Consider the following 12736-nt stretch of genomic DNA (forward strand, 5'->3'; position numbering starts at 1 on the left):
CATATTTCATCATGCATTTCAAATTCTTCACTGTTATATGTCAAATGCGTGTATGAATTACAAGATATAGGGGGAGATATCCATGATTCAACTCTTCAAGTGTGCATTGCTTCAAAAGCAAATTCCTCACTATGCACATCTTCAGGGGGAGTTCTTCTATATCTTGCAATCAAATTCCTCAATATCAGTAGTTACACTTCATATGTTTATCCCCGTTGAAAACTTAACCTATATTGTCATCAATCACCAAAAAGGGGGAGATTGTAAGTGCATCTAGTGCCCCTTAGTGATTTTGGTGTATTGAAGACTTATAGGTTAAGGGACTAATGCGTTTGTGAGTGTACACAGGTCTATAAGTCTATGAGGAGTTTGATATTTACAGAGAAAGTCGACCCCTAAAAATGAAGTTCTTCGACTGAAGACTTTGGATCTCTGAAGACTTTCTGAAGACTTTGAAAGTGAAGAAATTGGTGTGACCGTGAAGACTTGGTATTCATTCGAGGAACATGAAGCGTGAAGACTTTTGTTTTCGTAGTTTCATTTTCTCTTTCTTGAGTCATAGGAAACACCGTACTGTTAAAGGGGGTCGAGGAAATACTAAGGAAAAATTTCCATGTGATGCTCAACTCAAAATCCTACACCTACCAATCCCTTCGAGTGAAGCCATTGGAAATCTCATACAGTTCAGTCAATTTCTTCAGTGACAGAGACGAAGTTCTTCTGGTCTTTGAGGAATTTGTCCTGACTGAGGAGTTAGGAATTCGCCAGTGCGGATTGCCTACACAGTGAGGAACATGATAGCCCTGAGGATTTTGCTACTCAAAATTCCGACCGTTGTTGTGCTATGCGCCAGCTGTCCCAAAATATCTATCCACCTAACGGTCATATCATTGAAGGGCATTTATGTCTTATCATGTCGGGCTGCTCCCTAGGCTATAAATAGCCGCCCCCTACAACCACTAGTTGGTTGGCTGCTCCGAGAGAAACTGACACTTGTCATTTGAGAGCAACCCATCCTCCGAGCAATTTGAGCGAAAATCATCAAGTGAGGAAAAACCCAAAACCCAAACACCTACAAACCCCAAGTGATTGAGCATCACTGAAGAGATTGATCCTGCGTGGATCCGACGCTTGTTACCTTGAAGACTGTGCTTCTTCCAGACGGTTAGGCGTCATGGTCTAGAGCATCCAAGAGGAATTGTGGATCGCCGAGTGACCAAGTTTGTGAAGGTTTGGAAGTCACCTGAAGACTTACCACGAGTGATTGGACGAGGTCTGTGTGACCTTAGTTCAAGGAGAATACGGTGAGGACTGGGTGTCCTGAGCTGCGTGTTCAGGACTGGGTGTCCGGGACTGTGTGTCCTCGAGTTTAAATACTCAGCCGCTCCAACCAGACGTACAACTGAGACAGCAGTTGGAACTGGTCTACCAAATCATTGTCTTCACCAAGCACACTGGTTCCATTTCCTCAACTCTTCCATTTCCTCATAATTGAGTTGTGTACTTGTTCATATCTGTGTTTGAAGACTTTGACTGAAGACTTTTTCAATTTCCTCAGTTCAATTTCTTCAGTCTATTTGTCTTCATCCTGTGTCATCCTGTGTTTACGCTTCCTGTACTCTGTGTCTGTCTTCATTTCATCATGATGACTATGCTTGTATTCTGTTATGTTTACTGTTGAGTACTTATTCTGCTGCTAGTAGTTCTTCGCTAAGGAATTTTCTCACCGGCAAATTCCTCAGTGAAGAATTTCATAAAAATCGCCTATTCACCCCCCTCTGGTCGATATAACGCACTTTCACATCTGTTCTCCAAGGGATAAAAAGCGCATGGCTTGAAAAAAAAGCAAAAACATTTTCTCTAGAATAGTGAAGGAAATGAAGATATGAGTTGGTCACAAGCCTCATTTGGGTGTAACTGAAACCGAACCGGAGAGATGTCTGGAAACAACGTTGTGGCATGCATGGAGTGGCTACTCTTGTGTTCTTTACAAGGAGGTTGGAGAAATTTGTGGTCTGGATGGAAGTTCAGTAGTATGTATTGGCCATAGCATATTATTAGAATTTACAATCATGGTCACATGTAATTAGCTTAAGATGAAACAGTAGCGACGAAGCACTGAGTACTCAACTGGTTTAAGCCAAAGTTTAACGAATGAATATCCAAGTGTAATGTTTTGGCTGTCCTTTGTCTTTGACGTTCTTTTGTCTCAAAGTGTATTTGAATTAGCATGTTGGGCATTTTATAATTTATACTGTCTGTAGAGCGCGTCTACTGAAGAACCAAACTTGAGAATCAAGGCGTCATAACTTGTGACAGATTAGCATCCATCCATTTCAATGGCCTGATTACAGGAACCATATGAGTGATCCAAAGTTGCATTCAAAGTTGCAAAATTGAGTTGCATTCAAAGTTGCAACATCTATCTTCAAACGTGACGCTGAAACCAGATTAAAGTCACTGAATACAGTTCATGGTGATCGATCTGATCCACGAATGGCAGAAGCTACTTACAGGAGGAACTGAAATTACACGCAGTGTAACAGAGCTAACTGAAGCTTACAGCAGTTAAACTTCAGTTAACTATGTGTTTTCAAATAAACCTTCAGTTAACTGTAGCAGTTGTCAGACATTGAACATAGGAGCCATTGGTCTTCCAGAGGCGCTGATCTTTCATAAGTGGAGCGCATCCTAGCCGTCCGTCTTTCTGGTAGCTTGGAATTCTTAAGAGAAGTTGTCAATTTCTTCAGGTACATTCAGAGAACTTTTGTCAAAAAAAAAAGTTCAGAGAACTAGTGTACTGGCGCAGTCACAAGAAAATTTGAGCACTCGTTAGGTAAAACCGAAACATCATTCGGCTTAGCCTCTGTGTGTGAGCGCAATGTAACTCAAGATTGCATCCGCGAAACTCTCATCAGTGATTGCAATATATTTTCTACTAGGACAAATTAAACCTTGCGACTATCTATTTTTCAAAGGCCTCTGCATCACTCTTGGGGGACGCATGAAGCAATCTAAGCCCCCATAGTGCATCGCCGGGCAAAGCCTGTGGGCCTGCGGTGGCGACGGGCCCTTATTCTCTGGCTAGTCGCGGCGGGACTCCTCGCGCAGGCAAGTGGCCAATCTAAAATGCATGTCAGTAGTACATGATATTGAGCTCTCTCAAAAAAAAAAATCAGTACATGTAATTAGAAAAGAAGTTTTAAATAGCGCGCTAAGCCTCTTAGCGGCGGACCTCTTCTAAACACTATAGCGCGCTATTTAAAATGTTTGTTCATTTGTTTGGACCAAAGTCTCTTAGCGCAAGACCTTTTGTAAACGCTATAGCGGGCTATTTAAAACCATGGAAAAGACTCTACTAAACTTAAGGTATTCTGGATAAAAATATCACAGGACTGCACGTAAAAGCACTTGTTTCAGAAAAACCTAGATATCAGGTGTTGTTATATCTCTAGCCCACGAACTACAGTAATCGTTAGCAAGAATCACGAATTGGTATCGGAGGAGGGAAGATGGACACAATTCATGGCCATGGATCTAATCTACCAAGTTGGTGTATTTCTAGAACTAGCTACAGATAATGGAGAAGAATATCTGAGAACGACGGAAGCAACTTATAGGAGGAATTGAAATTACAGCAGTTAAACTTGAGTTAACTGTAGCTGTTGTCGGAGAATGAACAGGAGAGCCCTCCATCTTCGAGAGGCGTTGATCTTTCATAACTGGAGCGCATCCTAGCCGTCCGTTTCCCTGGCAGGTGTCGAATTCTTCAGAGAAGGTGTCGATTTCTTCAGGTACGTTCAGAGACAGGAAGTTCAGATAACTAGTGTACTGGTATCTAAGATAACACTAAAGCGCCAGGACAAATATTATGTATTGGTATCCAAGGAGGGTAGATGTACTAAAGTCACTACCCAACTCTGTTATATGTATCATCACTCGTAAGCTTAAACAGGAACAGTAGCAACTAAACTCTGAGTACTCATTTGGTTAAACTAAAGTGAATCAGTCAAACACTTTGGAGCCACCAAAAGCTACTTACAGTCAAGTGTAGCTATTGTCGGACACTGAACAGTAGAGCCCTTGGTCTTCGAGAGCCGTTCATCTTCCATAACTGGAGCGCATCCCAGCCGTCCGTCTCCCTGGCAGCGATCCGGTTCACGTCTTTATACTCAGTTGCTGTCGAAATCTTCAGAGAAGATGTCGATTTCTTCAGGTATGTCCTGACAACTGAAACTAAAAATTTGAGCACTCATTCGCTTTATCTGATTATTACTCAGTTGCTGTGCAAGATACAAAAGGAAACGACCTCAAGCAAGGAAGCTCACTGATTTGGTTAAACTGAAAGTGAAGCATTCAAACACTAGAGGCAAAACTGAAGTGTCAGAAAAAAACCAAAGATTAACAGATCAAACTGCACACTGAATGACATCGACAGCAAATCTACTAATGTCATATCACTGACAAGGAAACAAGTACTGTACATAGTTTCATGGATCTACTCAAGTATGTATGCAAGCATTGCCACATTTGGCCACATCGTGTCAAAAGTCAAAACGAGAGCGAAGAAGAAATGGCTCAGCAGTTAAGCTGTCTGCTCCCGGAGTTGAGAAAAGCTAGCAGAGCCCCCCTGGCGGCGGTGGCGGGCCGCGGCGGTGGCGCACCGTGCACGCCCTTTTGCCGCAAGTCTCGCATCTCCTCGAGATGGAAAAGTCCTTGTCCTTTGTAACAATGGCCACCCTCTTCAAGTCCTCCTCCAGCTTCGCCCGTCTAGCCAGATGCTGGTTCAGCGCATCCTGCTCATTCACCGGGACTGCCCCGCCCTGGCCCTGCGGCTCAAGGACCGGACCCGGAGCCTACTGCACATCGGCTTCGCAAGCGTCGCAGATCCACTTGGGGTCCTCGCCCTCGACCACCAAAACCGTCTGCGTCTCCAACGGCTTGTCGCAGAGAAGGCACAAGTTTATGTCTGGACGCTGAATCGCCTGGTCCAGCCCATCTAGAAACTCCTGCTCGATGTCCAGGACTGCCTCCAGCTCCATATATGGGACTGCCTCCTGGCCCTGAGGCGCACCGGCGTTGCTGTGAACTGGGCTCGAAGGCTCCCAGCAAATCTTGCAGAAGTAAGGCTCCCCGCTGCCGGAGTCGTCGACCACCAAAGCCCTCTGTATCTGCGTGTTGCACTGAAAGCACCTGCCTGCAATGCTTGCACCTGAAGAAGAACTCTGCTCCGGCGGCACGGAAGAAGACTGGCCGCGGTGGGGGTCGAGCTGACCGATGGCAATGCCCTGACCCTGAGGCGCACCGGCAATGCCCTGACCCTGAGGCGCACCGGCGTTGCTGGGAATGGGAATGCCCTGACCCTGAGGCGCACCGGCGTTGCTGGGAATGGGAATGCCCTGAGCCTGAGGCGCAATCGCGTTGCCGGGCTGCCGCCTTGCCAGTAATCTGCGCCGGCTGGCGTCTCTCAGGCTAGTTACTATAAGAAACCAAAGAAAAACAAGAAATCCAACTCCGGCGTGAGTGAAGAACCAAGAACCGCACGGACCAGAGAGAAAGAATTTGCGATTTTCTTGGGTTGGGAAGGAACACACCTGTAACATGATTGCCCCCGCGCCCGTGACCGAGAGCTGGAAGAGACGGAGGTCGGGTCGCACAGGCCGCCGGCGCGTGGCGCGTGGAAGGCTCCCCGCTGTAGGCTACAAAAGAATTACACAGTGGAGGGAATAGAAACCAAGAAATCAATATCAGATTCAGACGTCAACGAACCAAGAAACCAAGGCATCTGACAGATGTTACAATTAATCCAGGAAGCGGGCATCAACCTCGAAAGAGACCAAGAAATCGAACTCCGACGTTAACTAACCAAGAAACCGCACGGACCAGAGACAAAGAACTTGAGAGGGAACCCACCTGGATTGTCCAGCCCCAGCGGCGGAGCGAGTGCCCCGTGCCAGGCGTCGGAGGGGCCTACAGCGGTGACAGTCGCCGACGACACCCGTACTACAGTATCGCCGGCTCCGGCTGTAGGCGCCGCACACGAACTGCCTGTACGATCGAAAGAAACCAAGAAATCGAACTCCGACGTCAATGACGAACCAAGAAACCACACGGACCATAGAGAAAGAATTTTGCGCTTTTCTTGGGAGGGAATGCACCTTGATTGCGCAGCGGCTGCTCGATCATCGTCATCGGTGCCGACTGAGAGAATCCCCCGTGCCCCGACCCGCCGCCGCGGCCGCCTCTACGGAACAGTAAAGGGTCGCCGGCGCGGCCTGGAAGCGGCTGCAGTCTGCCGGCTGCAGTAGCCGTCTGTCCTGCAGGCGCCTGTGATGTGTCGTCGACGGTTGTAGTCTCCGTCCGTGCACGCTGATGCGACTGTCCTGTCCCGGGGATGTCGTCGTCGGTGGCCTTCCGCCTGTCCCCCATCTCGTCTCGGTCGAAGTGTCGTCGCAAGAACGCTTAGACGAAGGAGATTCAGAGGTCGCAAGAACTCGGGCGTGGAGGGAAGGAGGCTACAAGAAAGGATGGGATAGGGGAGGATGGCAAGGCGAGGGAGGGAGGCTATATAGACGATGACAGAGCGTCTCTCGTCTCCCGCTGCAACCGATTTCAAGAAGCAAGGCGATTCAGAGGTCTCGGTTGATTTGGAAGACAGGAAAAGCCTAAAAATTGGGCCTCCTGCACTTCCAATAGCCCAACCAATGGCCCAAATCATTAGCCGGCCCAGTTTTATCCTCTTTGTTTTTTGGAGAAACTACTCCAGTTTTTACAAAGTTCCAGTGTTAAAAATGAAAATAAAATGACAATGCATTTTTTATCTATTCGGCATCGTGAAGTCCTGCTCTAGTAGGGAGAATTCCTTATTTGGCCCTTTCTTAAAGTTTGCTTCCCTATTTGACCCAAAATAAAAATTTCTTCCCTATTTGACACCTAAAGTAAATTTTATTCCTTATATGACACTTTTGTCCATTTTAGACACTACCGGTGTTAAGTATGAGGTCAAAAGACCATTTTAGCCCTAGTGCATTTTGTAACCATTTTGGATGTAGTAAAAAAGCAATCAGTACCCCCATGTTTTTAGGATGTTCAATGGATGATGCACATGTATATGTATGCTTCAATATTTTCTTCCTTATGTAATCTGGTTTGTACATGTAAAAGCTGTACAAAACATCCGTATAATTTGTACAGTACCATATTTTGATTAGTGTTTGATGAATTTTGTACGCACTAAACCCAATTATTTATGTAAGCTGTGGTGGACCGGCAAACAAATAAATACGAGTGTATATATGTGAGAAAAATATAAGTTTGATCTAGCAAAGTACTACTTTATGATGTGTAGGTCCCACGTGTTGCTAGAAAATTTATGACTGAGAGAATATATTCAATATTGGACTTTATTTGTAGAGTTCATCATGTACTCCCTCCGTTCCCGAATATTTGTCTTTCTAGAGATTTCAACAAGTAACCACATACGGAGCAAAATGAGTGAATCTATACTCTAAAATATGTCTACATGCATCCGTATGTTGCGTCTATTTTAAATGCCTAGAAAGACAAATATTTGGGAACAGAGGGAGTAGAATAGAGTGCTGCGAAAAGATTGAAGTTTTACACTTTGATCCAAGAGAAATAATTGCTAAAAGAGACAAATACGTGCATGCAAAACTATCCAAGTTTGTAATTGGCCTGCATGCATGCACTCATGTATATTCCATAAGTCCGTGTTTACGCACCCAACGGTGACTCAACGAGCCAAGGCCCTCGTTAGCTATCAGCGGTCGATAAAGCCAGAAAAAAAGATAAAGCCTCCTATCCCGTGCAACCGTGAGGGAAGATACGCACGCAGACCGCCAAGGTCGGCTCGGAGGAGACGCACGCACACATGCTGCCAGGCTCCACGCCGAGGCTCCTCTCAACCCGCACGTCACGGCGCCATGTGTGTGGACGCAAAGCTGAGACCTCCTCAGCACCGTGGGCTAATCGGCCGGCGAGACTAACCAAAATATGGTATATGGTACTGTACTTTTCTGCCAGTGTATTTGTATGGTTTTACACGCAGACTTACTTAATGAACAAAATATTAGAGCATACATATATATGCGCATTATCCATTAAACATCCCAAAAATATGGCCGAACTGGTTGCTTTTTTACTGCGTCCAGGATAGTTACACAATGGACTAGGGGCAAAATGATCTTTTCACTTCACACTTAAACCATTTGGTGTCTAAAATGGACAAAAGTGTCAAATAAGGAACAAAATTTACTTTAGGTGTCAAATAGGGAACTTTTTTTATTTTGGGCCAAATACGAAAGCAAATTTTAAGAAAGGGCCAAATAAAGAATTCTCTCGCTCTAGTAAGTAGTAACACTGCTCCAAGTGTGGAGTGCTATCGATGTGGTGTATGTACTCCCTTTGGTCCTTTTTACTCCACATATAAGATTTGTCTGAAGTCAAACTTCGTAAACTTCTACCATATTTGTATGGAAAATAGCAGCATCTATAAAATACTAAAGTAATAAAATATGAAAATCAAATTCATGAAGCATCTGATAATATTGATTTCATATTATGAGTGCTGATATTTTTTTCTATAAAGTTGGTCAAACTTTACTAAGTTTGACGGAAGAGAAAACTTATATGCGGAGTAACAAAAGATACCGAAGGCGTACTGCCACATTTGGCCACATCAGTATATCACAAGAATCAACTTGAAATAGTATTTCACCTTACTTTTTTTATTAAGAACCACACATTATGAGGAGCCAGGGTCAGAACCCTGGACTAGTGAACAACATACAATGTACTTCCTCTCTTTTTTATATAAGGTGTATTTGTTTTTCCAAAAGTCAAATGAGTGCATGTTTGACTGAGTTTTTAGAAAAATAAATATTCGCAATGAAATTTATATCATGTGATCCATCATGAAAATTAGTTTCATTTTTTATCTCACTAGTAGAAAAAGGCCATTTGTCCCGGTTCATAAGGGCCTTTAGTCCCGGTTCTGGAACCGGGACTAAAGGGTCGTTACTAAAGGCCCCCTATGAACCGGGACTAAAGGCCCTCCATATGGCCGCTGCATGGAGGTCCACCTTTAGTCCCGGTTGGTAATAACAACCGGTACTAAAGGAAATTTTATGATTTTTATGATTTTTTTTAAATTTTTCTGAATTTTCAAAATTCTGAATTATTTTAATCTCTAATCTCTAATCACCCCTCATCACTGCTCAATTTAACCTCTAATTTCTAATCACCCCTCATCATTTCAAATCATCTAACTTTCCGGACGGTCACCCATCCTCTCACTACCCCAGTCTGAGCACGCTTAACTTCCGGGTTCTATTCTCCCTCGTTTCCAAGTCTGCACTTGTTGTTTTCCTGACAATAGTAATATGTCAATCCTATTAACTCTCAGGAGTTCAGCTTGAGCATGAAGTCACACATTTCACCGTTTGAGTTTGAAACTATCGTTCTTAAAAACAATAATTATTTAGTAACACTAATATTTCTTGAATAAGTAGTTTAACCATTATTTGACCACAGTTTGATCAGATTTGACCAAAATTCAAAAAAACTGAAACAATTATTTAGTAACACTAATATTCTTGAATAATTATTTAGTAACACTAATACTTCTTGAATAAGTAGTTTGACCAGATTTAACGAAAATTCAAAAAAAAAACTGAAATTTGAGCATAACTTTTTTCCCATTTAGAATTTGAGGGTTCTAAAAATTTGCAAACAGGCCGTAGGCGGTCAAAATCGGATGCAGATTTTCGTGCTGAACATTTTGATATATTATACATATTTTTCTGACATCGTATGCAAAAGTTATAGCCGTTTTACATTTTCTCTACACTTTTTGCAAAACATGTCCAAATTTAAGTTTTTAAATTTTCTTAACTAGTAGATGTAGTAACATAACTATATCTCGAAGGATTTTAACTTTTGAAGTTTTTATCATTTTCTTTTGCTTTTTACAAAACTGAAAAGGTGATAGGGGGGGGGGGTAGAATTTGAAAATTGCACCATTAGTACCGGTTCGTGGCACCAACCGGTACTAAAGGTCTACCTTTAGTACCGGTTGGTGCCACGAACCTGTACTAATGCCTCAACCCCATTTGTCCCGGTTGGTGGCTCGAACCAGGACTAAAGGTCTAACCTTTAGTACCGGTTCATGCCACAGACCGGTACTAATGGGCATCGCACCCTTTAGTCCTGGTTCGTGGCACCAACCGGGACTAATGTCTGTACGATGCCCTAGCCGCTCGAACCGGGACTAATCCTCACATTAGTCCCGGTTCATAATGCAACCAGGATTAATGCTCTTTTCTGGCCGAACCAAAGCCCTGTTTTCTACTAGTGTATATTAGGTATCGCCAAAGTTGTTATTTTATTTTATAATCTTGGTCAAACATTCAAATGGTTGACTTGCACGGGAATCAATATAGGATGCCTAGGAAGGCATTCCCTCTTTCGTCTTTGATCTATCGCTAAATTCACTTGGAGCTATATTTTTATTCGTCACATGATATGTGTTTTGTTTGGATTTTCTTTTGCTTTCCTTAGGTTTGTTTGCTTATTTCCACAATCATTGTTTGTTGGGGGGTACTAAGGAGAAAAGAGGACAAAGCTACAATCGAGCAGAGAAGCACATCAACGACACAAAGAGAAGCGTCGCTTGATACTGCTGAAGCCCTCATCTACTAAAACACTCGTTGATCTAGGTAGAGGGAACAAAAAAAGCCTGTGAGTAGAGGGCGGACTCAGAAGGAAGGCGGCGAGGGAGTCCTAGATTAGGGGGTGTCCGGATGGCCGGACTATACCTTCAGCTGGACTCCTGGACTATGAAGATGCTAGATTGAAGACTTCGTCCCGTGTCCGGAAGGGACTTTCCTTGGCGTGGAAGGCAAGCTTGGCGATACGGATATGTAGATCTCCTACCATTGTAACCGACTTTATGTAACCCTAACCCTCTCTGGTGTCTATATAAACTGGAGGGTTTTAGTCCGTAGGACAACATACACAACAACAATCATACCATAGGCTAGCTTCTAGGGTTTAGCCTCTCTGATCTCGTGGTAGATCTACTCTTGTACTACCCATATCATCAATATTAGTCAAGCAGGACGTAGGGTTTTACCTGAAGGAAATATGCCCTAGAGGCAATAATAAAGTTATTATTTATTTCCTTATATCATGATAAATGTTTATTATTCATGCTAGAATTGTATTAACCGGAAACATAATACATGTGTGAATATATAGACAAACAGAGTGTCACTAGTATGCCTCTACTTGACTAGCTTGTTAATCAAAGATGGTTATGTTTCCTAACCATGGACAAGGAGTTGTTATTTGATTAACAGGATCACATCATTAGTTGAATGATCTGATTGACATGACCCATTCCGTTAGCTTAGCACCCGATCGTTTAGTATGTTGCTATTGCTTTCCTTCATGACTTATACATGTTCCTATGACTATGAGATTATGCAACTCCCGTTTACCGGAGGAACACTTTGTGTGCTACCAAACGTCACAACGTAACTGGGTGATTATAAAGGTGCTCTACAGGTGTCTCCAAAGGTACTTGTTGGGTTGGCGTATTTCGAGATTAGGATTTGTCACTCCGAATGTCGGAGAGGTATCTCTGGGCCCTCTCGGTAATGCACATCACTTAAGCCTTGCAAGCATTGCAACTAATGAGTTAGTTGCGAGATGATGTATTACGGAACGAGTAAAGAGACTTGCCGGTAACGAGATTGAACTAGGTATTGGATACCGACGATCGAATCTCGGGCAAGTAACATACCGATGACAAAGGGAACAACGTATGTTGTTATGCGGTCTGACCGATAAAGATCTTCGTAGAATATGTAGGAACCAATATGGGCATCCAGGTCCCGCTATTGGTTATTGACCGGAGACGTGTCTCGGTCATGTCTACATTGTTCTCGAACCGTAGGGTCCGCACGCTTAAGGTTTCGATGACAGTTATATTATGAGTTTATGAGTTTTGATGTACCGAAGGAGTTCGGAGTCCCGGATGAGATCGGGGACATGACGAGGAGTCTCGAAATGGTCGAGACGTAAAGATCGATATATTGGACGACTATATTCGGAGTTCGGAAAGGTTCCGAGTGATTCGGGTATTTTTCGGAGTACCGGAGAGTTACGGGAATTCGCCGGGGAGAAGTATTGGGCCTTATTGGGCCCTGCGGGAAAGAGAGAGGGGCTGCCTAGGGCAGGCCGCGCGCCCCCCCATGGCCCTAGTCCGAATTGGACTAGGGGAGGGGCCGCACCCCCTCCTTCCTTCCCTTCTCTCTTCCCCTTCCTAGTCTCCTACTCCTAATACATGGAAGGTCTCCTAGTTGGACTAGGAAAGGGGGAATCCTACTCCCGGTGGGAGTAGGACTCCCCTAGGGCGCGCCATAGTAGAGGGCCGGCCCTCCCCTCCTCCACTCCTTTATATACGGGGGCAGGGGGCACCCCATAGGACACACAAGTTGATCATTGAGATCGTTCCTTAGCCGTGTGCGGTGCCCCCCTCCACGATATTACACCTCGGTCATATTGTAGCAGTGCTTAGGCGAAGCCCTGCGACAGGAGAACATCAAGATCGTCACCACGCCGTCGTGCTGACGGAACTCCTCCCCGCGCCTCTGCTGGATCGGAGATCGGGGTGCGTCATCGAGCTGTACGTGTGTCAAGAACTCGGAGGTGC

The 12736-nt window shown here is 44.3% G+C and overlaps 1 protein-coding gene across 1 annotated transcript; it reads right to left on the reverse strand.

The window, feature by feature from the left end:
- Positions 1-4484: 4484 nt before the first annotated feature.
- LOC123108148 (myosin IC heavy chain) lies at positions 4485-6520 on the reverse strand. Its single transcript, XM_044529987.1, has 4 exons — positions 6159-6520; positions 5914-6048; positions 5595-5699; positions 4485-5479 (listed from the first exon to the last, which is right to left on the reverse strand). Exons 1-4 carry the CDS (start codon positions 6427-6429, stop codon positions 4857-4859), a joined length of 1134 nt encoding a protein of 377 aa, XP_044385922.1. The 5' UTR covers positions 6430-6520; the 3' UTR covers positions 4485-4856.
- Positions 6521-12736: the final 6216 nt, after the last annotated feature.

The sequence above is a fragment of the Triticum aestivum genome, chromosome 5A, assembly GCF_018294505.1.
Source record: "Triticum aestivum cultivar Chinese Spring chromosome 5A, IWGSC CS RefSeq v2.1, whole genome shotgun sequence".
In the NCBI taxonomy this organism is placed as follows: domain Eukaryota; kingdom Viridiplantae; phylum Streptophyta; class Magnoliopsida; order Poales; family Poaceae; genus Triticum; species Triticum aestivum.